The 27,993-nt window shown below is 33.2% G+C and overlaps 1 protein-coding gene across 3 annotated transcripts; it reads right to left on the bottom strand.

Moving 5' to 3' along the window:
- Positions 1-196: 196 nt before the first annotated feature.
- LOC120090271 (GDSL esterase/lipase At5g55050-like) lies at positions 197-27,417 on the bottom strand. 3 transcript variants are annotated; one of them, XM_090306596.1, is made up of 5 exons: positions 27,020-27,417; positions 24,248-24,384; positions 9,495-9,740; positions 1,445-1,709; positions 197-518 (listed from the first exon to the last, which is right to left on the bottom strand). In XM_090306596.1, exons 1-5 carry the CDS (start codon positions 27,270-27,272, stop codon positions 298-300), a joined length of 1,122 nt encoding a protein of 373 aa, XP_090162722.1. In that variant the 5' UTR covers positions 27,273-27,417; the 3' UTR covers positions 197-297. The 3 variants fall into 3 exon arrangements, with proteins under 3 accessions (XP_090162722.1, XP_038903765.1, XP_038903764.1); XM_039047837.2 differs by having other exon boundaries at positions 1,445-1,694; positions 27,020-27,413; XM_039047836.2 differs by having other exon boundaries at positions 9,495-9,728; positions 27,020-27,408.
- Between the last annotated feature and the right edge of the window lie 576 nt (positions 27,418-27,993).

The following is a 27,993-nucleotide window of genomic DNA, read 5'->3' as shown; positions in this document are numbered from 1 at the left end:
ATTGCCATTAACCTAAACCTCTTTAATAACTTGTCATTTTTTTTAATGCCAAGCAAATTTCGACAATACCAATATTAGTATTTGCATTCATCTTTTTCTATAATCAAATACAAATTAATCAATTCATTTAGTTTTCTTGAATTTTTATATCCAAATATCAAACCATATTCCTGTGCAATTCCGAAAGAGAGAACCCTACAAGAATAATGAGTCAACTAAACCAAATAAAGAAGTCCTCATAATTCATATACACATTTGTTTATCTCCACAAGTGTTATGCTTCCAAATTTGGTTGATTTAAATAGCTATAAGGGTTTGAACATTGATGGGGAAAGTGTATGTTTGTGGTCCATTGAATATTAAATCAGAAAAAAAGTGATGAGCTTGTTGTGTTGGATGGTACTTATCCCAAAATAAATGCTTGTCTCTGTTGTTGCAATAAGATACTTTTGGAATGCAAGCTACTTCAGCCTTTAGTCTACCAGACCCACAACATGCTACTTTAACTTCACTAAATCCTGACAATCAAAAAATAAAAGTCAAAGAAGACAAATTTATAATTAAATTATTACCAGAATTAAATTAAATGATTACAACTTTAATTGATGCTAAAATTCTACTTGAAGCTATCTCCACCAAAAAATTTATTAACCAAAAAAAAAAAAAAAAAGGCAGAACATGTAAACATGTCTTTTCTATGTATTTTTCTTTGTATGTGTACTAGGTAAATTTACACATTCTTTATTGACTTCTGTTATAAATATATTCATTAATTCACCTCATGTTTGGCGACTATTTAAAATAAATCATTTTAAAAAAAAATTAAAGTGTTTCATAACCATTTAAAATAACATTTAAAACACTTTTAAAGTGTATTTTAAACAATTTTTTTATCAAAATAGTTTAAATAAAAATATTTTTTTCAAGTTAATCTAAGCAAACCATTCATCTCTTTTTATTCTTGTTTCCTCTCTCAATTTTAGTGATCAGTACTTTGAAGGAAATGATTTTCAAGAATGTATATGGTGTTACCATAATTTAAGTCCTGTTTGCTAACCATTTTATTTTTTATTTTTGATTTTTGAAATTTTTGCAATTTTACCATGTTGTTTTCCTTCCTTCTAAGTAAAGATTGGAATTTTTAGCTAAATTCCAAAACGACACAAGTTTTGGATAAAAACTAACCTTTTTAATTTTTGAAATTTGGTTTTGTTTTTGACAACACTCCGAGATAGAGATAATAAAACGAAATCAATAGATAAAAATAGTGTCTATAACTTATTAATTTTCAAAAAACTAAAATAAAAAATTCAAATAGTCATTAAGGCATTAATCACTACCTCTATTTGAGCAAATAGAAAAAGAAAACTTCAACTAATTGAAAGTTTGCTTATAGAGAAAAGTGTGAAAAAGGGAATATAGAAAATAGGAAGAATAAGCATACCAAAAGAAGTGGGTTTGTGAATGGTGCTAAGCATGATAGAGAAGCCATCAAAGTAGGAAAAATGAAAGCCAAATAACTCATCTTTGAGTTTCTTAAGCATTGATGTGAGATGTTGATTGAACACAAATGCCCACCGATTCATTTCAGAATTGCATCCTTCAGTGAAGTTTTGGTATCTCATTGCTGGGGTGCATCCAATTACCCCCACACCAATTACCACCAATTTACGTGCTCCATTTTCATACAATCGCTGCCATAAATAACACTGAATATGTCATCACATTAACTATCAAAGAAAGCGAGTAAAGTAAACGGTATAGGTGTATCAATTAATGATAATTTGAGATGAATACAGAAGATAAAAAAAGGGCAATCTGAATCTGTATTTTTACACCACCAGCAATCTTACATTTATACCAAATGAAATTAAAAGGTTATTTAACACTTTCACAGAGTATAAATGTATTACTTGCAATGTTCCAAGCAAAGACAAACAGTAATGGAAAAATATAAACTTTAAAAAGATAAAACTCAAAGTTTGGTAACTCAGTTCGGTGATATACCACATTTAAGGACAGTGTGTCCGGAAAATATACTTTTTCTAATATATAATGTCAAGCGATTATGATATTGTATTTATTTGTAAATAGATGGTAAATTCAAAGACATACAAAGAGCTCAACTCGATGGATAATCACTTAGGCTCTAAGTGTGAGACTCCCTCTCAAAGAGACTTAGGCTCCCCCTAAGCAATAGTGTAAAACCCTAAAATTTCACCTAAGTGAGTTAGATTGGAACTTGGTTAGTAAGGAAGCTTGAAGAAGGATAAAAGAGGAGGAAAATACCTTAAGTGTTGAAAACTAGACCTTGAAGACTAAAACATAAGTTGTAGTCAAGTGAGGTTTTAGGAGACAAAGTTTTGGCTACGTGTGGAAGGCATGCGTTGATGCCATGTATTGGGATGAAGGTGTGAAAAACAATGGCCTTGCCATTTAAAGTTTAGGTGATGACATTACCATTAGAGGTTAGGTGAGCTTATTGATTAAGTGTGGAATGCATAAAGACACCATTCGTTGGTGTGAAGCACGCGGCCAAGACACCAAGCAATGAGTGTTGTGCTTGGCAAGTCCATGATGGACGCCTGGTGTGGATTGGTCGAGCAATGACAGGGAAGAATTGTCTAGGCAGGGGCATGAGGGACATGTCAAACGCAAGGTGTTAGCGGAGGGTAAGGAGCATGCGCTACACAAAGACTTAAGAGGTTAGGGAAAGGCGTTGGCCAAGGCAATTAGAGGTTAGTTGATCGCATGAGTGGGCGAGGCAATGCCTTTGCGTTGAAGCCATGTGATGGCTAAGTCATCTTGAGGTTAGGGAGGGCCTCATAGGACACATGTGACAAGGTTGGCCTAGGCAAGGAGGTTTGTGTTGTATGCATGATGGACGCATGGTGTGGGTTGGTTGTGTTGTATGCAATGAAGAGCATGCGACGACCTATGTGTAAATGATGAGCGCATGAAGTAATGTGTTAGCTAAAGAGGGTATGCGCCAAGGGTAAGCCATGTGTGGGAACGAGTGAGCGGCAAAAGGAAAGTATGTGATGGTCTTAAAGTAGTCTAGGCACAAGAAGGGACCAAGCATTAAACAATGACATGCGTTCATGAGAGGCATTTGGTGGAATACGCATTGACAAGGCGTTACTTAGAGAATAAGGTTAAGTTAGCAACTCATTTGGACAAGTGGCTGATGAAGGGTGATTTGGGCTTGAACTAAGGCGAGGTGGAAACATGAGAAAACATGCAAAGTAAAGGCTTTGCGTTGGCCAAGGGTCATGAAGACACTTTAGGGCAGAGGTGTTAAAAGAAGTCGTTGCTAGCATAAGGGAGGGGCACTTGGACATGCGAGAAAGGAGGAGGTGTCAAACTGTGGGCAAGTTTGGACGCCTATAAATAGGGCAGCTTGGGGGGCTTAGTTTTAACAAATTACTTGTGCAATTTTAGTAAACTTAGTGTGAGAGTGTGCAGAAAGGAGTGAAGCAAGAGACTCTTGGCTGCCATTTGAATTGGAGTTGTGAGGAAAAAGGAATCGGCGTTGTAAGGCTGAAGGCCCAGATAGACGCATAGCACTGCGCAGACCCCCATCGCCTGTCGCCCAGCAGCCCATCGCCCAGCCCTGCCCTCGCGTCCTCGGTAACACGCAGACGGCCAACGCCAGGCACGCATGGACGCATAACGCCGGGCACGCGAATGCTCATCAGCATGCACGACTACATGACTGAGTGCCCCAACACACGCTTGTGCGCATCCCATCGCCCAGCCTCGCGCGCACGATCGCCCAACACATGCCCAACCTTGTGCGTGTGATCGCCCAACGCACGTCCGGCTCTGCGCGACGCCCAACGTTGCGTCCTGCCCACCCTATACGAAGCTTGACACCCAGCAACGTCCAGCTGTGCACGACAACGCCCACCTTGCAGCCACAACTCCCATCAGCCTACAAAATAATCTCCAAATGCTGTGTTTTGGGACGTTAGGCCTATTTTGATATTTTTAAATGGGGTAAACTGGTTATTTTTACTTTTAAGTTATTTTTTGGATTAAAATGATATTGTTGGAGGAATTTTTTACTAATTTGGGATTTCTTTGAAAAGAAGTGAATTTCAAGGAAATCCGGGTCAAGAGATATGTTAGGAGAATTTCTAAGGAATAACATGAGGACTATGGGTGGTTATATATATATGTATGTTATTATATATATGTAAAGTTTGAAAGATTGACATGATCGGGAAATGCGTTTTTTAGGATTTTATTGGTTGATGTGATCTGTGTTATTTTGCTTGTTGTGATTTGCATTAGAAATTGGGATTGTACACAGGGAAATTGTTAGCGTGTCTATAGCACGTCTAATTGGATATTGTCGACATGTGCACATTCGACGAGCTATAAGGGTACTAAGATTGTTTCCACATCATTCATATCGAGAATTCACAAGAATACCCGAGGAAATACATGATCATGCCAGGGATAGCCAGTTACCAGGCTGGAAGGGTTGCATTATGATGTGTGAAAGTTGTTTTCCAAAAAATGTGTTCCTTAAACAAAACTTGTTTTCATTTGAAGAGTGCCACTCATTGGGCATTCTAGCTCACATTTTCTGATGTTCTATCCCCTCATCCCCCCCCAGGTAGCGGGAAGAGGAACTTTCTGGGAAAAGCCACCCAAGGTCTGGAACTGCTACTCTCTCATAGTGCAGACTCAGATTGGGTTATCTTTGAAAGTCAATAGGATTGTTAAAGCTAATATTGTATGTTAATATAAACCTTTGTAACTATTCATAAAAATTAATTAAGTTTCATACATATTAGTTATTTGTTAATTGGTATGAAGTTGAGCAGTTGATATCACAAAGGTGGTATCAGCTATCTTCACATCTTCTTTCAGGTATGAGAGAAAAGGGTCGGGAGACGGTGTGACATGAACATATTAGTAAACGATCATTTATGTTTCCCCTAAGTTTAAGACTCCTTCTCAAATGTAATTTTTCTACTTTCAAATGAAGATGATTAGTTCACTTGACGAACTTAGGCTCCCCTTAAGTTTAAGAATCCCTTCTCAAGAATCAATTAGCCTTAGACTTCGAGTGAACTGTCATGTGACCTTTATCCTAGCTTTTTTACACTGGCAGGTGATGATTTAATTACCATTAAAGATGCTTGGAATGAAGATTCAACAGAGTGGTGCCTCAAATTTCATAGACCTCTGATGACTACCAAAGAAGGCACCTGGAACCAGATTTCAGATGTTTGGACTCACCCGAGACCTGGCACTGAAGAAGATCAAATTCGATGGAGAATTTCAACTTATGGTTTTTTCAGTGTCAAAGTCATGAAAATTTCTAATCTATCCTTATTACTTTAAACATGGATGTTGGTTCTCTTTGATCAACTCATCTCCTCGAAAAGTGCATCTTTTTTATATAGATTCTATAAAGTCGAAAACCTTTGGGCTGTGTGACTTTTAACTTCGGATTTGATAAGGCCTAAACAGAAAAACACTTCTGTTTTAAATGACCTGAATTTGAAAATTCATAAGTAACATGCGTGGTAATGAAATTGTCACGTAGCTGAAGTGGTAGTTTACAAAAACATACAGCAAAAGAAAACAGGATTATTAGGCATTCTAATTCCTTAATTTTTGACATCAAATTAAGCATATTCTGAGGTATTAAGAGGGTTTCATTACATACCTTTGAAGATCCTTTTCAAACACGAACTTGAGCTGCAATGTTCTCCAAATCTCGTGGTGGACCACCACTAGAGCTTCCCTACTATTCTCTATAAGCCTTAGATTGAGTTGTGAGACTCAAAATAAGCTTGAACTTAGGAAAATTGAAGGAGAGGTTTTCTAGTTTTTTAGCTTGTTGAAGAACAACTTCTTCAACTTTAAAAAACTCATAAATTTAACAATTGCATCCTCTTTTCCACTCAATCAAGAGTGGTTTTATTACATGACCCTCATGCAAACTAATCACTTGAAGTGATACCAGATACTCCTTGAATTTGGTGATCGAATTATGTGTAAGAAGGTGACTAACTTTCTTGATTGAAAGTGGGAAAATTTCACATTGAGATTTTTCTCAATTTCAATTCTCCTTTCTTATTTTGAAAATTGATTTTCAAAATAAATTTTTTTTCCAATTTTTTTTCTTTAATTAAAATTGAAATTTTATTAGTTTTACAAAAATTAATTCAATAATCAATTTTTCTAATAAAATTAATAATTAATAATTAATTAAACAATTTAATTATTTATATTAATTTAATATCAAAATAAGATTAAATTAATTTGTCACCAAATCCATCACCATGAATTTCTATTCATGAAATTAATATATAAATCATATTTATATATTATTCGATTCTCCAATTATGTTTAATTCCAAAATTAAACGTGTAATTATATCACATATAATTACTAATTCCCTTAATTCGAATTTGAACGTTTCAAATCAACTTGTCATGTTATTAAGGCCAATCCATTTGTGAGCTAGTAGGGGGACCTAATGGATCTACAGATGCTCCAACGATCAGAGATTAATTGGCTAAACTATTTACACCAAATTAACCCCCATTTCTTAACTATCGGGTCACTCCACTAAAGTCCAGTAGTTGCACTTCCTTCACTGTAGATATGTTGTGTCAACTTGATATGACCATAATTAGTATGTTCATCATTCACAGGTTGTTCATAATAACGGTTGGATCACAAAAGGCTGTTTTACCCCCAAGATTACCTCTTGTTCCTTAAGTCCCACTTATCCTCTAATGAACAATTGGTTTGTGATCCGATCATCAAACTGAGTCCCTCTCAGGACAGTAAGAGAAGAGGGCCGATTCAAGACCTAGAGTCAGCATTTAAGGGAACAACCTCTCTACTATCCCTGAAAGTGGGTAGGAGTGAATTCCATCTTGCACCCTATGTCCCCAACTATCTACTCAGTCTTACTCCTGAAATGGGAGGTTTATTGAGTCGGCACTGTTGAGCCAACCCTCACCCATGTAAATCTAAGGATAATTCTGAAATAGGAGTTCATAGTCTCGAGATTATGGTCAAGTTACCTAAGTCATAGTTTTGAAATAGTTAGTCTTAAATAGTAAACAACATTATAAAGTAAGAGTGACTTATTTCTTGGTCTGATCTTATGCAAACTCATTGCACAGGATGCCCTCACTTCTCATGTCATGAACGAATCAAGATCACTTTGTTTGTAGCACTCTACAACTCTTTGTAACAACTAAAAAGTGAGTCGTATCCAATAGTGTTACCAGAATAAGGCACCCAACCTTATTCGTATACTAAGATCATTTTGATTATTTACTCGAACCTGATCCACTTTTATATCTCCACATAAAGTTCAAGTACTCATATAATAGTCATGGATTTTTTTAGTTTATTAAATTTTATTTCTAAAATGAAATAAGCAATTCATATATTGAATAACAACTTTATCGATTTATAGAATGAGTTTATTGTCTACAAACCACGAGTTTAAGGACATAAAACTCAACAGATCATTAAATAAGTAAAAAAACTTTAACTCTTCAATTTGATTTTCATTTTTAGAAATTTGATATCTCTCTTTAGGGCTCTTACTTGTTTTCTCTCTGTTGCTTCTCTAGATCTTGATGATTTTTGTAGAATCAAAGAAATCAACATGCATCAAAGAAGTGTGTAGAGAAAAAAGAAGATCTACACAATAGTTGTAGTGGTTCAATCATTTTTTACTTACATCCACTTGTATGATTCTCACTATTATTCAAGCTTTAAAGAGTCTTTCTCTATGTTTATTTACAAATTCACACAAAAATGAGCTCTCACTCTCTTGATTTAATTTCAATACATATTTATACAAAGAGTTAGTTAAATATAGCAGTCTTGAGAAGTTATTTTTTTGTTTTGGTTAACTTCTCTAAAGATGCTTTGTTTTCTTGTGTGAGGTGAGCTGGAACGAAGAGATTCAGCTGGAGCTTGATTTGTTTAAGTAAATTTTTAGCCCATTTCTTTTTACAGATTCTGCTGCATAAAGGCTTGAACACTAGGGATAAATGTCAGGTTTTCTCTCCTATAATGATGCTTAGCCCGAACTGGTGCATTCTTTGTAAAATGATGGCAAAACTGCTAAACATGTCTTTATGCATTGCCCTTTCGCTAAGCAACTGTTGGCCAATCTCAAATCTACCTCCTCAAACCCCCTATTGGGGCTTGCCTTTGGTCTCTTTAATGGGAGCGAAATAGAAGAACTTTCAATGAGGCTAAAACCCTGGGACACTTATGGGAAGACCTTATCAATCTTCCTTCTCGTCGGAGTACTAGATCTAATTTATTTTGTAATTATGATGCTTCTTGTATAGCTCTCAATTGGAATGCTTTCCTCTAGCCTATCCTCCCCTTTGTACTTGCACTTTGGGCTTCCTTGCCTTTATGTATTCTCGTTGAATTAATGCATCATTTTGGATCGGGGCGTGATGAGGGCGCTATGAATATGCGAACTTAGTTGAGATATCCAAGTGCATCTACTAATCCCCGACCTTTAGTACTCTTTCAAAAAAAAAAATCAATTTAAGGTTCAAGACAATCTAAAACAATACCTCAAGATCAACAAAACTCCTTGCTTTAGAATCTTTAGGATTGACAGATGATCAAGTTGTTTAGCCACCCACAAAAGACAAAACTACAAATCAAAGACATCAGTCGGCAACCCTAGCAAGAATACAGTTTGATCTAAAATAAGCACAGTGGAAAAAGGAAAACAACCCCACTGAAAATCTGCAGAGCTTAAAAAAGGAAGAAAATCCTAGAAGCATAATTACGTAGGATTTTCCAGATAAGGAAAAATAAACTGCAGAATCAGAATCCCGAGGTACACCTTTGTAGGACATATCCTGAGACATCCAGCGAAACAGCTCATAGAACAAAAATCAAAACATCCTTAAACAAATATAGTCAATTCCAATTCTCAAACACCAAAGAGTCAAAGAATAATGAATAAGAGAATTACCTGAAGAAACCGTCTAAAACACCATGGACACGTGTCGGTTTCCTATTTACTAATAAATAACAGAAAGAGGTCGAAGGCCAACTAGTCATTGTGCTAAACCAACCCTTAGGCCCCATAACCCAAGGACTGAGTTGATTAGTGTTTGCAAAAATCTTAGGTCAATTCTCATAAATACGTCATCATCACTCAAAGGAGATGTAAGTCCTACCGAGTTCTCAACTCTCTAACACTAAAATTTACTACAATTTTCTTTCATTATTTGACTAAAACGTCCAAATGTATATAGTAAGTACCATACTAATATGCCGTTATTTTTATTTTGTAGGTCACTACTTACTATGAAGTTTACAAGTTTATTATTGAAGCACATGCAAGTCAAAAGTCAAATATATATATATATTACATCCACATATAAGGGGTAAAGTTATATCTTTTTTTCTTATAAAATAAGCTACGAATATAATAACACCCACATACATATCCTTTGAAAACATACCTTTAATTGCTTCTCGAAATGTTGAGACATTAAGTTCAAATACTGTGGAGGAGTGTAGATTTTGTCAAGGTTGGGTGATGCAAAGTAGGCAAATATGTCGTTGCTTCCAATTTCTATCAAATATAGAGATTTGGATGCATGTGCCTTTGCTTTATTCACTCCCAAATCTCTCACCAACGCTTCATATATAGAATTGTAGTAGACCACTTGCTTAGATAGTGATATTGACGTAACCTGCAAAGGAAACTTAGCAACATTGAAGGGCTATAACTCAATTGTTGGAGCATCAAACTGAAGATATGTAGATTGCGTATTCGATTTATGATAGTTGCATTTTTAGTATTTGATCCTCTTTTTTCCTTCTCATCCTAAAAAGTTACTTGATCATATTCAAATTAGCCCAATTCTGTGGTTAAACATAAGATAATTGTAGTGGATTGTACAATTGGTTGTTATATTTATAAATATGTCACACATCTAAATAATTTGCAAATATGACATTTTTTAAAAATTTTGAGTTTATCGACATTGATAATATCATTTATATATTCCATTAGTGATAGGCCATTTTAATAGTCAATCACAAATATACCTTTATCAATGCCAAACGATTTTTTTTGGTCTATCACTAAACTACCATTTTTGTTGGGCCTACACATTTGAGATTATGAACTGTAAAGCCCAAATGATAAATTGTAGGCCCTATTTGCTGATCCAAATCGTGAACCCAAGTTATTTTGCCCCAAATTAAATTGGTTTGGTAGAGAACTTAGTCCTTCTTTGTCTATGATCTTCCAGCTGATGTGCACCATGTGGAATATCCCACTATCTTTTGCCTGATGGAAATGAATGACTATTCTTGATTCTGATGGGAATTTCAAAATAATTAATCTCTTTCTCTCTCTCGTTCTCTCTATCATTTTGCAGAAACTTTGCTAACCCTTTTCTTTCTTTCTGATTGTTATGAGCGATTACTGAGTGAATGAAGACGATGAAGAACATGCAATCTTGTAAAAGAAAAGAGAAGGAAGAGATCTACACGATGATATACGTGGTTCGGCAAACGATGCCTACATCCACGGGAAGGAGAAGAGTTTTTATTCAAGAGCTAAGTCACACCTTTTTCTTTTTACAGATTTAGAGCTTTCTTGTAAGCTTTTTATGTCGTTACTACAAATTTGTAAATGATGATTATTTATACATGTGTTTGATACAAGTAGTTACAATAACAAGCTGTAAAGAAAAAGAAATGTGAACAGTTGTTGAATATATGGTTGAATGTTTGAGCTTATTTTACTTCAAACTCCACCTTAAGCTCAACATGCAAGCTCTTCTCCTTCTAGATTTGATATGTCTTCACCCTTTTTCAGGAAGCTGGAAGCCGATCTGACTAAGACAGATTGCTAGCTTGAGCTTCGACACAGGTTTGGTAAGCATATCAACAGCATTCTCGCTGGTATGAACTTTTAACACTTCGACTTCACCTTTTTCTATTCTGTCTCTTACAAAGTGATATTTAATATCTATGTGTTTGGTCCTTGAATGGTATTGAGGATTTTTGGAAAGATGAATGGCACTTTAGTTATCATAGTAGATCTTTACTACTGTTTAATTAATACCAAAGTCCTTCATCAACCCCTTTAACCACAAAGCGTCTTTTATTGCTTTTGATAAAGCCATGTATTCTGCTTCTATGGTTGATAATGTTGTGATTGACTGCAAATTTTCTTTTCAACATAATAAATTTGGATCATATAAGAATAGATAACCTGTTAATGATCTTCTTTTGTCTTGGTCACCTGCAAAATCTGAATCAACATATCCATATAGCTCTAAATCTGTTTCTTTTGTACTTTGATATGTTAATTTTGACTGTTTAGACCAAATTAAGTATCTTAAAATCTATTTTGTTGCTTCCCATTGCCTTTTTCCAGGGTTAGACATATATCTACTGACAAGACTTGTGCTGTATGATAGGTCTGGTCTAGTAGATATCATTAGATACATTAGACTACCTACTGCTTGATTGTATGGAATTAATTGCATTTGAGTCAAATGTTCTATGTCTGTTTCCTTTGGTGAGTTTTCTGAAGAAAGTTTAAAATGACTAGCAATAGGTATAGTGACAGGTTTCGCATTAGACATATTAAATCTGTTAATAACTTTTTCACAATAGCTTAATTGACTAATGGTTAGAATAGAGGAAGCCCTGTCTCTTTGAATTCCAATCCCAAGAATCTTTTTAGACTGACCTAAATCCTTCATGTCAAACTCTCTATTTAGGAGATCTTTGACATGTTTTAAATCCTCCTTAGATTTCTCTACTAGTAACATATCATCAACATATAGTAGTAGATAGACTTTGTCCTTATAGGTAGTTGAATTAATATAAGAACAAATGTCATAAAAACTTCTTTGAAATCCAATATTCTTTATGCAATCATTAAATCTTCTGTACCAGCATCTAGGGGATTGTTTAAGACCATATATTGATTTGTTTAGGAGACAATATCGATCTTCCTTCCCTCTTTCTTCAAACCTTTTAGGTTGAACCAAATAGATAACCTCTTCTAGATTTCCATGAAGGAAAGTTGTTTTAACATCTAATTGATCTAGTTGAAGGTTGTACTGAGCAACTAAAGATAAAAGAAGTCTAATAGAGGTTTGTTTTGCTAATGGTGAAAAAATTTCAGAGCAGTCTATGCCTTCCCTTTGGGTAAACCCCTTAGCCACTAGCCTTGCCTTGTACCTAGGCTTTTCTTCTTTGGTAGCACCCTCTTTTAGTTTATATATCCACTTAAAAGCTATAGGTTTGCATCCTTTAGGAAAAGAGGCTAGGGTCAAAGTATTATTGACAGTGAGTGATTCCATTTCTTCACACATAGCTTGAATCCAAGACCTAACATTAGGACAATTTACTGCCTCTTCAAAAGTAGTTGGTTCTTGGTCATTAGGAGCTATTGTGACATTTAAGACTAGGTTCATGTAATTAGTTTCAGTATATCTAGCTGGAGAAACTATCATTCTTCTTTGTCTATCCCTATCCAATGAATACTGACTTAAATCATGTATAACTTCAGTATTCTCAGTATGCTCACTTGAGTTTTCCTCTTCTTCTTCTTCAGTTTCATTAGGAGGGTTATGACTAGTGGAAGAATCTTTAGGTGTCTCCACCTCAATCCTAGCAGTACTAGGGCCTTTAGAAACTTCATAAGTTGTCTTCTCTTTCTGTATAAACATCTCTTTTTCTTTAAAAGTGACATCCCTACTTATGACAAACCTTTTCTCAATAGGATTCCACATTTTAAAGCCTTTAACACCTTCTGAGAACCCAACAAACATACAATTTACTGCCCTAGACTTTAGTTTCCCTTGACTTTGGTGAATATAGCCAACACATTTAAATACCCTTAGATTTTCTAGGTTAGGTGGATGTTTTGTCCATTTTCCTTCAGGAGTTATAATGTTTAGGGAGGAATGAGAACACCTATTTAAGGTGTATACAGTGTAGCTTGCTGCCTCAACCCAATACTTTTCACTAAGGATTACATCTTAAAGAAGACATCTAACCCTTTCCATGATTATTCTATTTAGTCTTTCAGCAACTCCATTCTGTTGAGGAGTAAATCTAACAGTCCTATGCCTAGTTATTCCTGTTTCCTTATAAAACTTGTTGAACTCTTTACTACAAAATTCCAGTCCATTGTCAGTTCTTAGGCATTTAATTTCTTTAGAAGTTTGCTTCTTTATCATGAGTTTCCACTCCTTAAACCTATCAAACACTTGGTCTTTAATTTTAAGGAAGTAGACCCAACTTTTTCTAGAGAAGTCATCAGTGAAAGAAAGTAAATACTTTGAGCCACTTAGGCTAGGTGTAGAAGCTGGACCTCATAGGTCAAAGTGAATATAATCTAGGATAGCTTTTGTGGTGTGTTGTGCTTTAGTGAAACTTTACCTTGTGGCTTTTCCTAAAACATAATGTTCACAAAAAGTTAGATTTTCTGAAATACCTTTAGGTAGAATCCCTTGTTTAGATAGGACTTCTAGAACTTTAGCACTAATGTGAGACAATCTCTTGCGCCAAACATCAGCCTCTGTGATCTCATTTGTGGTGGCAACATATGCCACTGTCATCATTTCAACTCCTTTGACCACAAATAAGTCATTTATCTTTTTCCCAACTAGTATCACCTTAGAATCTTTTAGCACCTCAAGGGTTCCTCCTTTACCACTGTACTCACACCCAATTGCATCAAGCATACCTAAGGAGATCAGTTTTCTCTTAAGAAGTGGAACATATCTCACATTCCTAAGAAGTTTAATAGTTCCATCCTTAAGCTTCATAGAAACAAAGCCAATGCCTTCTATCCTATAGTCTTGGTTATTTCCCATATAAACCATTTCTCCTTCAATTTCTTTAAAGGTGTTAAACCATGGTCTCATTGAGGTCATGTAGTAGGTGCATCCAGAATCTAGGACCTAATCATGTTTTCCTAGAGAATTTACATGGTTGGATTTGTCTAAGGTTGAGGCTAAAGCATCTGAGTAGATAAAAGAACCTTCTACAATAGATTCTTCGAGCTGTTTGCCTTTGGAGTCATTTTCTTTCTCTTGGTTCTCCCTCTTTAGGATAAAACTATCTTTTGATTAAATGTCCTTTCTTCTTGCAATATTACATTTTAATTTTTGTTTAGACTTATTATCTTCTGAGTTATGTGGTTTTCTGTCCTCTGAGTGATTTTTCTTAGAGTTTCCTTAGCAAATAACCCTTCACCACAAGGATGATCCTTTTTATCAATCTATAACTCTAGCTCTCAAGTTCTTAGGGCTGATATTATAGTATTAGTACTTATACTGTCCCTTTCATATTTTAGAGCATTTTTAATTTCCTTATAGGGTTTAGACAAAGAATTAAGAAGCACATAGGCCTCATTCTCATCACCAAGTTTTTCTCCTAAGGTTTTGAATTCAGTAACAATTTTCTTGAACTCATCTAATATCAGTTAAAGATTTGAATCCATTTTAAATGTAAAGAGTTTCTCCCTAAGGTACATTTTACTAGGAAGATCTTTTGTAGCATATAATTCTTCCAGTTTAGTCCACATCCTATAGGTTGTTTCTTGATCTAAATCTTGTCTTAAAATACTATCACTAAGGTTTAGGACTAATGTACCCTAAGTTGCCAGCTCCCAGTCTTTTTTTTCTTAAGCTGTCACTGTGGCAGGGGAGTTGACGGGTCAAGGAGGGCTCTGTGAGCCTTTTGTTGGTCAAGAATTACCTTGATTTTGGCCTTCCATAGGCCAAAAGCTCCTTTGCCATCGAACTTCTCTACTTTGAATCTTGCTACTAACATCTTAGAGTGAAAAACTTGAATCTTCAAGAACTGCAATCTTGTAAGTCTTTTACTCTGATACCACTTTGTTGGGCCTACAGACTTGAGATTATGAACTGTGAAAGCCCAAATGATGAATTGTAGGCTCTGTTTGCTGATATAAATCGTGAACCCAAGTTATTTTGCCCCAAATTAAATTGGTTTGGTAGAAAACTTGGTTCTCCTTTGTCCACGATCTTCCAGCTGATGTGCACCATGTGGAATATCCCACTATCTTTTGCCTGATGGAAGTGAATGACTATTCTTGATTCTGATTGGAATTTCAGAACAATTAATTTCTTTCTCTTTCTCGTTCTCTCTATCGTTTTGCAGAAACTTTGCTAACCCTTTTCTTTCTTTCTGATTGTTTTGAGCGATTGCTGAGTGAATGAAGACGATGAAGAACATGCAATCTTGTAAAAGAAAAGATAAGGAAGAGATTTACACAATGATATACGTGGTTTGGCAAACGATGCCTACATCCACGGGTAGGGGAAGAGTTTTTATTCAAGAGCTAAGTCACACCTTTTCTTTTTACATATTTCAAGCTTCCTTGTAAGCTTTTTATGTTGTTACTAAAAATTTGTAAATGATGATTATTTATACATTTGTCTGATACAAGTAGTTACAATAACAAACTATAAAGAAAAAGAAATGTGAACGACTGATGAATATATGGTTGAATGTTTGAGCTTATTTTACTTCAATTTTAATTAGTAATTTATTGAAAATTAGGAAAAAGAATTAAAAAAAATAATGCAAAACTTCAACAAAAGATTTAAATTTTAGAAACTTTGAAACAAATTTGAAAGTATTATTTATTGAAATAGAATCTATTTTTTTTTTTTTTAAAAAAAACAATAGTTATGGCTAGTTATGACTTAGTTTCAGCTTTCAACTTCCATGTAGTGAAATAGAATCTAAATTTTGTTTTAATTTAGAAAATCAATAGTAACTTTCAATTATATATGCTTCAATGTTGTGAAAACTCTCGAATTGATTCTTATGATTTGAGTTTTATTTCAATTGTGGACCATTATGGGGTTAAAATTTTCAATTTGGTCCTCGTTTGTTAATTTTTTTCCTTTTTAAAGGACAATATCAATTTACACCCCTCAAGTTTGGAGGTTATATCAATTTAAACCCTAAACTAATAATTGTATTAATTTAAACCCTAAACTAATAATTGTATTAATTTAAACCCTAAACTCTAGAAGGTGTATCAATTTAAATCTTAAACTAATAGTTGTATTAATTTAAACTCTGAACTCTAGGAGTTGTATCAATTTAAGTCCCAAATTAATAATTATATCAATTTAAACTTTGGAGTTTCATAGTTATATCAATTTAAACCCTTAATTATTATGTTTTAGTTAGGTAAACATCATATAAGACTTATAATTTTATCAATTAAATCTCTAAACTTACATAAGTGAATCAATTTAGACTCTTACACAAGATTTATTTGAAAATCGTCTATTCACATTATAATCGCCAATTTTGTGAAATCAACATTTGTAGAAATCTATACACGTATAAAAATTCGGGGCTATGCAGTACAAGCTGCCATACTATTCTGAACATGGTTCCCTCAAAAAGTGTTTCAGAGAAACCATATGAGTTATAGATATGACGTAAAGGTAGTTTACGTCACTATAGAATCTGGGGATGTCCGACACACGTGTTGGTGTAAAACCCTAAGAAATTGGAACGACTTTCAAAAGTATGCCTATTTATAGAATGCCCTGAAGAAACAAAATGTGGTCTATTTTATGATCCTCAAGAAGATAAAGTATTTTTATCGACTAATCTACATTTTTAAAGGAATACCACATAAGAAATCATCAACCTCGCAGTAAACTAGTATTAAATGAGATGTCCAGTAAATCTACAGATAAATCAACAAAAGTTGTTGATCAAGTTGGTCCTTCAACAAAAGTTGTTGGTCCATTATATTCTTCTCATGAATTGAGAATGCCTCGACATAGTGGGAGGGTTGTTCAATAACCTGACTGCTACATGGGTTTAACAGAAACTCAAGTCATCATATCTGATGATGGCTTAGAGGATTCATTGACCTTTAAACAGGAAATGAAAGATGTAGATAGAGACCAATGGATAAAAACCATGGACCTAGAAATAGAGTCAATGTACTTCAATTCTATATGGGAGCTTGTAGATCAACAAGATGGAGTAAAACCTATAGGTTGCAAGTGGATCTACAAGAGAAAGTGTGACCAAATTGGTAAGGTACAAACCTACAAAACCAGACTCATGGCAAAAGATTTTACCTAAAGAGACGGGGTAGACTATAAAGAAACCTTCTCTCCTGTTGCCATGATTAAATCTATTATAATACTTTTATCCATTGCTGCTTTTTATGATTATGAAATATGACAAATGGATTTCAAGACAATCTTTTTGAATGATCATCTTGATGAAAGTATTTATATGTCTCAACCAGAAAGGTTCATTGAATAGCGTAAATAACAACAAGTTTGTAAGCTTAAAAGATCCATTTATGAGTTAAAACAAGCATCTCGATCCTGGAATATAAGATTTGGCACTGCGATAAAATCTTATGGCTTTGAATAGAATGTTGGCGAACCTTCTATTTACAATAAAATAGTCAACAAGACTGTAGCTTTCCTAGTACTTTATGTTGATAATATCCTGCTCATTGAGAATGAGACAAAATTCCTTGCTAATGTAAAAAGATGGCTAGCATCGCAATTTCAAATGAAAGATTTAAGAGATGCTCAGTATGTTATTGGAATCCAAATTGTTCAGAATACCAAAAACAGAATGCTAGCACTATCTCAAGCATCTTATATTGACAAAGTGTTGTCAAGATATAATATGCAAAATTCCAAAAAAGTTATGCTGCCTTTTAGACACGTAATTCATTTATCTAAGGAACAGTGTCCTAAAACACCTCAAGAAGTTGAGGAAATGAAAAGAATTCCTTGTGCATCAACAGTTAGAAGCTTGATGTACGTTATGTTCTGTACACACCCAAACATATGCTTTGCAGTCAGAATAGTCAGCAGGTTTCAGTCCAACCTTAGACACAACCATTGAACTACTGTTAAGAATATCCTCAAGTATCTTTGGAGAATGAAGAACTATAGCTCGTGTATGGTTCCAAGGATTTGATCCTTATGGGATACACTAATTATGATTTTCAAACTGATATATATTCTAGCAAATCTACTTCAGGTTCAGTATTCTCTCTCAACAGAGAAGCTATAGTATGAAGAAGCATCAAACAAAGTTGTATTGTTGACTCCACCATGGAAGCTGAATATGTAGCTACATGTGAAGTAGCTAATGAAGCAGTATGGCTCAGAAAATTCATGACTAATTTGGAAGTGGTTCCAAATATACATCTATCGATCATCATGTATTGTGATAACAGTGGAGCAGTTGCCAACTCAAAAGAATCTAGAAGCCATAAACGCAGAAAACACGTCGAGCGAAGTATCATCTTGTCAGGGATATAGTACATCGAGAAGACGTGATACTCATGAAAATAGCCTCTAAAGATAATCTTGTTGATCCATTTATGAAGCCCTCATGGCTAAAGTGTTTGAGAATCATCTGGTAGGACTGGGACTACAAGCTTCATAAATCTATGGCAAGTGGGAGAATGTCAACGGTATATAGATGCCCTAGTTTATTTTATTTTCTCTCTTTTTCTCAACATTGTATATTTATGCATATTTGTAACTCAATGGAATTTTAGTTCGAGGGGGAGATTGTTGAGAATGTCCTAAAACTCGTAGTTTGTAATTTTTAAACATATTTTATTTTGCAATAAAAGTATTATTGAGACTTCATTCAATAAAAGTGTTATTTAAATTGTATTCTATTATAAATTTCAATAAACAAACTCATGGATATAGTCTGAATACTTTAACTTTGTGTAGAGATATAAAAGAGAATCAAGTTTTAGTATATAGCCAAAAAGGTCTATAAGTATATGGATAAGATTGGGTACCTCATCCTGGGGATACTTTGGATACGACCAACTTTGTATATTGTAATTGTATTCTCTAATGCATTCCATGTCCTATGCATATTTCACATAAAGAGTAATCTGATGACTCATTTCAACAACGAAGCGGTGATTCCATTCTTTTATCGTGCAACCAAAACATATAGAACATCTAAATTTGAAATCTACTGAGCTAAGCTCCAACAATTTAACGGGTGACATGTTACCTAGAGGAAATCGAGTTATAACAGTAGGCAAGAGTATCAAGTTCACTGCAGGCATGAAAAATGACCATGAACATCGTAGAATGTCTCAATAAAGTATGGAAAGATGCTCGAGAACTTCCTATCACAAAACTGTTGTAGCACATATGTGATTGGCTACAGGGTTGGTTCTACATTCGTCGAATGAATGTAATTACATGCACAACCATCGTGTTCGACTATGCCTTCAATCTTCTTAAAGTAAAGGAAGCAAACTCTAGAACCTATTGTGTTTCTCCAGTTGACATGTATGTAATGAATGTGGACGGTAGGTACATGGGGGAATGGTTGATCTTTAATGAAGAATTACAGTAAGTTTTAGACTTTACTTCTTTCGCTTTAAAAAGATCCAAGGTGCATTTAAACACGATGGTTAAGCATGTAATTGCATTTGACCGACGAATGTAGAACCAACCCCATAACCAATCATGTATATGCTTCAACAGTTTTTTGATAGGAAGTTCTCAAGCATCTTTCAATTTTTCATTGAGACATTCTACTATGTTTGTTGTCATTATATCATATTGACAGTGAACTTGATAGACTTTTGCCTACAATTGTAACCTAATTTCCTTTAGATAACGCATCACCCTGTCAAACTATTGCAGCTTAGTCTAATAGATTTCAAATTCAGACATCATATATGCTTGGTTACAACATAAAGACTGAAATGAACACTTCATTTTTTAAATGAGTCGTCAAATCATTCCTACTGTGGTATACGTATAGGGCATGGAATGCATAGGGAATACATTAGCAATTTCTTTCCCTATGGACTTGTGACGATTTGATATAACGACCAATCCTACAACTCACCAGTTGCTTTCAAGTTTGTCATAAACCAATTCCAAGATGCACTAGTCTCACCATCGATAATATCGAATGTAGGGTATATGTTGTTATTATCATCAATGACATACTAATCAATAACATACCCATGTATTCTCATGCAAGTGGGTGTCATCCACAACAATCATAAGACGAATGTGGTTCATGAATCCTTTAATATAAGGTCCCAATGCCATTAAGAGATATGTGAAATATTATTTTCCATTCCAATCTTGAATACACTACCTAGATTGAAGTTTTTATGTTTCACCATATGCATTAATAATGGCATGAGATCTTTCTAGCAACCCTCATGGGTACACCAATGTATTCTCTCTAATGCGATAAGCCTATTCATAGTTTATATTTACTCCATAATCTCCTCGAATTTCTTGAATTATATCTCTTAGACGATATGACCATTCGATTTGTTCATATTTCAACTTAATTAAGTGTTCAATAACACAGCTCTTAGCTCTTCGATGATAATAGCTCTAAATTTAAAATGCACAAGTATGTTCACTAGGGTACATTGTCATCTTGAAATAATCAGTTCTATCCAATGTCTTTGCATAAATTCTTCAATTATAAGACTTATCTAAACAACAAACACTTAATAACGTCTTCATTGACTTCTTTACCAAATAATAAAAATTCTTTCTTATCGCAAGCATTGACAATTTAATCGACAAATCATACTTGCAAAATAAAATTTGACCGACATGTATATCCTCGTCATTCAGCCAATCATGTAGTACAATCATCAAGTCATTATAAGATGGTCCAACCATAGAATAATTTGATTGAGTTGGAGTTGAGGGCATTGCCACAGGTGGAATGAAAGTAGATGGTGTTGGAATTAGATGTGGTCCATCTAATTATTCATGTACATGGTGAAAACAATAATTTGGAGTACATCTTAATTGGAGATTGCATTCAAGATCATGTGAATTAACGTGATCAATGCATGATATCCACCCCATGGTTCATTCCTATCATCCCCTAAATTACACAACTCGATATTCTCATCAAGTGTAGACATGGTTTGCATATTTTATGTCGAATGTGTCGGGTCTAGAAAACCAAAGTTTTGATTCGTTGGAATGATTGGATTGTCTTGTGATAACTTGTAGAAATACAAGTACTCAGAATAATGAGGCTAGATATACGCTGAATATGTGTTGATAATACTAAGAATTCATGTTTAAAGCTATATTTGTGTTGAAGTACATTTGAAATTCATGTTGACCGCATATCATGATTTAACCTACAATAAGTATTATATTTTTCAACTGATTGCAGGATCTATCCGTATGTGCTGAGCTCTTACCTGATGAAAGAACATTTGACCGCATGTTTTGGGATCTCTGATACAATCCCAGTGGATCTTCTGCCATAACTTTAAAACGTGTTGACCATGATAGCAGTGCTGAAATTCTCACCAGCGAAATCAGAGATGGTGACGAATCAAAGTAGAATACCCATAGTTGTCAGCGCATGACTCTATAAATAGAGCCTTGATGCCTGTGAAAAGGAGTCGTGTGGGGAGAGAGATGAATCTTTAGCCAAAATCTTTGGACCATGAGCAAGAGCACATTTGAAAGCATCCTGGAGCATTCTCCCACTTTCAAAATACCCTCTGGTTTATCACAAAAAAAAAAAAAAAAAAAAAAAAAAACTCGTTGGAGTAAGTGCTTGAGAGAGTCTTTTCCATTTCATACTGCCATTAGCTTCAGCAGCAGCCTTAGCACCCCATCAGACTAAAACAAGAAATTACTTATAACTGCACATCACTTCTCACTTCTCACTTTTCCTTGTTGTATTGCATTTTGTGATTAAGACATTAATTCATTTTGTAACTGGCATCTCCTACTTCTATATATTATCATGACTACTTTCATCATCTCATCTATCTTTACCATTTCTTTTTCCTTTGCCATGGGTAACTAAATTCCACAGGGTAAAAGGGAAGCTTAATACCATGAGCTAAGTTTATGTTTTGAGGGTTAATCTTGTTTACTTAATGTATGGCTATGTAATTCTTGTCTATGATCACTCATAGACTAGTCGAGTAGCTATAACCAACAGCCCGAGAGGGTAAATAGTTGTGGAACTCACTATGTAAAATAAGAAGTGTTTTTAGAAATAGAAATAACCTTATGCTCAACACGACATCATTCATGTGTCATAGAGATATGAAAAATGTGGCTAGCCATCGAGAGGTGTGTGATGAATGGATGTTAAAGAGCATGGATTACCCTTGATGTTAGATTTAGGAACTTGGAATTGACTTCCCCCAACCCTACTTTCTCTATTTATTTTCCACTATAAGCTAAAGTTGTCGATTTCTTAGAATTATCGGGATCATTCTTAAGTTGCTCATCGCGTGCTTAGTTAATTTCATTGTATAGGTTCATGTTCGCATGTCTTTAATTTCTTTTCCTCCGTTGTAATTTAATTAGCTCTCGCCGCAAACACATTAACCACACAAACATTTTAGTAAACAAGTCCCTGTGTTTGACCTCAGTTCTCACCGAGAAACTTATATCTTATTTATACTTGGAGTTGATATATGAAAACTTGTGACAAACACATAGCTAAATGCATAACATAGCTACAATCTGGCGCATAATTTATCTCAGTATAGTATCATTCCTAACACAATCCAAGCATCAACACCTTGCAGTTACATATTATCAATGTTCACTTCCTGTATCATTCAGTGTCACTAATACAAACAACGACATTCAAGATGCATCACTGCCTTCTGAGAACAAACTAACATCTTCATAATTAGTAATATCCATTAGGAAAGCTAGGACCAAGAGGTTGTAACAATATTTTATGTGTATTTCAAACCTATATGATTCGATATTTAGTTGTCGGTGCAAAAGACAAACTAGTTGGCTACAAGTTATATATATTACTTATAATCTTTAATTCTTTGATGGCACTTCCAACATAGTTGCTTTCAATCTAGTTTCACTCCCCACCATAGTGCACAAATATGCAAAGTAGCATGATTGAGCCTATAATAAGACAATTAGGGACAACTAGCTCTCAATGACAAGAAAAGGTTTTTGGTCACTAAGCAAGTAGTATGCGATCATTGACAACATGATAAACAATTGTTTACATCTTGATCAACGATCACTTGCCATGTGATTAGCCATCGCATCCCAACTATGAATAGCAATGGTGTACCATGTGGTCAGTGATCACTATTCACTGGTACATGATCATTTACTTGTAGTGAGCGATCCTATGCTATGTAGGCGATATCACTTATCGTTTACTTGAGTAAGATGAATGATCGTCTTCTTTCAATATACATTTTTTCTTGCTCTAAAACCCACAGAAAAAAATGCAAAGAAACTTATAGATGTTGAATGTATGATATTGGTGAAAAATAAATGTTTACAGAGAATGGAATGAAATATTTGTATTGCATTGAATGAAGTTTTGTGGTTGTTGAAGAGGAAGAACAAAAGAGACCAGGGGGAGAATTGAAGAATTGGAGAATTGGATCATTCAGTATCGAGGGCAAAATTCGTATTTCACTTCTAAAAAAGGTAAAAAGACATGTTTCGAAAAAAATGTCAATTACATAGAAGTTTTTTTCAGTCAATTTGGGCAATTTTCTGTCACTTTGGAATGCGGATAGTCATTTAAAAATTGAGGGCAAAATTGGCATTCGCATTTAAAAAGGATAGAAAAACACATGTTTTCTAAAAAGTGATCAATTGCATAGAAGTTTTTAGGTATTGGATCATTTTGGGCAATTTTCCCTAAATCTATTCGTATATGTAATTTCTAAATCCATCTAATTTGTAGATATAAAAGGTAATCATAAGTCAGATTCAATCAAATTGTGTGTAAATACTAAGGGCTCTGTCTTATTTTGCAAAACTCAATAAAAAGAATATAAACTTTTCTTTTAATAAACGAATATTCTTTGAAGAAACTTGGTGAATGCATGATGCACCCATTCAGCCATGTTATGTGAGAATATAAAATCTTAACATAACAGAGAAATTGAGAAAATATCATTTAATTTCATTAGGCAAACTGTCCCCAAACATAATTGTAATTATATCGAACTGAGTTACCAATTTTTGTGTGTTCATTCTTCTATTTTTTTTTTTATTGACTATTTGTCTCATATGTAACTTAATTCTTTAGATTCACCTATTTTTAAAAAACCATGAACTCCCAAAATTATAACTCATTCAAAAACTAGCTCAATTAAAAGTATTTTATGTGAGTCACATAGAAAGGATAATATTTTACTTACAAATATTTGATTTGGTTGTGGAATGATTGTGGCTCCTCCAGAGGCAAAGTTGACGCCTATGTTGATGTTGTATGTATGACTTCTATTCTCAATAATTGAAAGATACGATGACGCACTAGCCAAACCCACCTTCTCAGCTATGCCATATGAACATAATAACATTAATTAATTAATCAATATTATGAAAAATCACATGTACTCAATTGAAAAAAAATATTTTTAAAAATATTTAAAACATTCATTTTATTATTTACGTACACATTTGACTCTAATTCTATTTGATGGTTGGAAGTTTAAAAAGTGATTTAATCCTTGAAATTTGATATGATTGAATGATGACCTGAGAGTTAAAGTATATTTATGAGACTTTTGTTGATATATATATATATATATATATTTTATATATCCAACATAATTATATGGAAACTCATTTCAAATTTAGCTAGGATTGAAATTTAATCCTAAAAAATTAGAATAAATTAAATATATCACATTTGAAACTTCAAAACTAAATGATAATTAATTTTAAAATTTATAGATTAAACAAGTTGAACCCAAATTAAATAATTAATAATATATTAGAGGAAGAAAGTTGATGAAATTATCCAAAATATTTACTCTTTTTTAGTTCTATTTTTCGTTTTCTGAAGTTTCAATATTTTGGTCAATGATATTATTAAAATTTTTTTATTTGTATTTATAAAGCCTATCTATTTTCAAATGTATTTCAAATAAGTATTGATCTACATGATCTTAATGGCCAACCTCAACCTGTACGTAAACTAGTTGAGGGAGATATACTTTTGACTAAAAAATAAATTGTTAAAATTAAAATCCTCATTTTCCCATGTTGTTATAACTATTTTTTTTTAATTTTAATACTTAGTATAACTTTTGTCCTATATTTTTTACTTTGATTCGTTTTTGTCTCTATATTTATAAAATGTTTACTTTAATCTTGTACTATCAACTTTAGTTCATTTGAGTCATGTGCTTTCAAAATGTCTATTTGGTCCTTTTGCTTCAAAAAGGGACAAATTTTGTCCTATCATTTTAATTTAAGGAACCAAAATAGTCACTTTTAAAATATACAAAACATAAAATAAATTAAAGTTAAAAATACAAGATCAAATGAACCAAAATTTTAAAAATATGTTAATTAGAATGAACATTTTGAAAGCATAAATATGAAACTGAACTAAAATAAAAATTAAAGAGAGGAATGGGGATAAAAGAAAATCTTTATGCAAAATTTATAACCTAAGCCAACCTACAAAAAGTTGTGTTCGAGAAAATCAATAAAATTATTAATAAATTAGAAGAAAATATATATGTCGCTAATCATTTATTGAAGGTAGGTTGAAATGTTCTATGCTACAATAAATCTCTATAGAATTTGGTTTGACTGTATTTTAAGAGGGTTGGTGAATAAAATAATGACTCACATTAAATTACGAACAATATTGGTGAAACTCTCATTTAATTTTATTGTTTCTAGAGTTTTGTAATCGTTTGATGACCTCATTTAATTAATTATAGCAGTAAAAACTCACATTAAATTACGAACAATATTGGTGAAACTCTCGTTAATAATTTAATGAGAGTCATTAATCGTTTGATGACCTCATTTAAACTCTCATTTAACTCTCATTTAATTTTATTATTTTTAATTAATTAATAGAAATTGATTGAATGATTGGAAGTGAGTTTTTAATGAAAAATCAAGGTTAAAAATATAAAATCTTGAAACCCAAAAATCAAATTGAAACAAAATTCAAATCTTCAGAGTAAAATTATAACATTTTGAAACTTAAGGACTAAATTGAAACAAAACTCAAAACTGAAGAATTAAATGTGTAACATTTAAAAACCTAGAGACCAAATAGAAACTAGAGTTAAAATCTAGAGATCAAAAAGGTATTATTCCCAATAGAAAACATACAACAAAACCTACATTTCCACAATAATAATTTGTTGTTTTTCATATAAAAAAATGTTGGTGGTAAAGAATTAAAAATTAAAAATAACACCCAATGATTAAAGTATTGATAATTGTTTTAAATGACAAAATTGCTGGAAATATTTTGAGTGTCTATCAGTAATATATATACAATGATCTTTTGTTATATTTGTAAATAGGTTGGTTCATTCTCCTATATTTGGAAACAGTCTTTAAAATATAGCAGATATTACATTACAAAGTTATAGAAATAAAAATAAATAAATAAAAGAATTTAGCCCTTAAATTTTAGTCCTAGTTTTCATTTGGTCTTTAGGTTTCAAAACGTAGTATTTTTACTTTTAAATTTTGAGTTTAGTTTCAATTTGGTCCCTAAAGCGTTATGAGTTACACTTTAATCTTGAACTTTCAATGAAATACTCACTTTCAGTTCTTGATGTTAATGTCTATTAATTAACTTTACCAGTTGTTCATCACTAATAAAATTAATTAAAAATGTTCACACCTTGATTGGTTTTAATTAGTTTAACAAAAAAATCAATGACAAATACCAAAAAGTTCAGCAAAAACTTAAGGGTTATTGCAACCTATATATGGACAAAATGAGAACGAAACTCAAGATTCGATAATAACATGTAACATTTTAAAATTTTTGGACAAAATAAAAATTCAATTAAAAATATAAGGATAAAAATGTAACATTTTAAAATTTTAAGGCCAAACGGAAACTAAATTTAGAACTTAAAATTTAAAAAGGTGGGTTCCAAAAAGAAAAATATAAGGTATTTGATGGGGTATGAGTTTTTACTTACCAAGAAAATCAGCAGGATTCTTGCCATTACAGAACCTTCCGGTGGGTTTTCCGGTGGGAAAGTCAATGCCATTAGGATAAAAGTTGGCTTTCGCAGCAGAAAAATTGAGATAATTATTGTTCCCAACGTCCACTAAAGAATCTCCAAACACATACATCGCTGGAACCAAAGCAGCCTCCAAAAATGTCATATAATTAAAGAACATGAAGATGAAGAAGAAGAAGATGAGGAAGCCATGAAAATTTGAAGCCATATGAGCCAAACTTCAATACTCTATATTTTCTAAGTTATATATATGTAAATCAGACTTAGAAAGGCTACTTGGGAAGTGGGATTTTATTTATTTCATTCACCAATCTTCTTTATGACCTCTATGTTTCAGTCTTTCACTAAAATTGACCTATTGTTGGGTTGAAACTTGAGCTCTATTGGGTCTAAGAATGATGAGATTTTTATTTACTTTTTATATCAGGAAAAATATATAAGTTTTGGTTATTAAGTTTTAAAATATTACACATTTAGTGTTTAAGTTTTAAGTTTGGTTTCAATTAGTCGTTAGGTATATCAAAATGTTACAAGTTTACTTGTGGAATTTGAGTTTTGTTTTACTTTGATCCCTAAGTTTCAAAATCTACACTTTTAATCTCGACTTTTAGTTAAATATTCACTTTCAATCATTTGTGTTAATGTTTATTAATTAATTAGAAATAATTATGAAGTGTAAAACTTTAAATTTAATTTTAACTCTGATGAAAAATAAGGATGATAGGGGAGATTTACCGTCGCCTGCAAGCCTCTACCAATCAAATAAAATTTATAATTATCGATCACTACTACCTATATTATTACGTAGTACAAGTGGCAAGACCGGGTACAGTTTTGGTGACTTTTAATTTCCATATTGCGTTTAATCGTTAAATGTATGTGGATGGTTATTGATGGATGTTTAGGGATAATTATCTCTATTTTGTATT

This window comes from Benincasa hispida, chromosome 11 (assembly GCF_027475165.1).
Source record: "Benincasa hispida cultivar pf3 chromosome 11, pf3_genome.v1.1, whole genome shotgun sequence".
Lineage (NCBI taxonomy): Eukaryota > Viridiplantae > Streptophyta > Magnoliopsida > Cucurbitales > Cucurbitaceae > Benincasa > Benincasa hispida.
The sequence above is the reverse complement of the archived record's forward strand: the minus strand, read 5'-3'. Positions and strand labels throughout refer to the sequence as shown.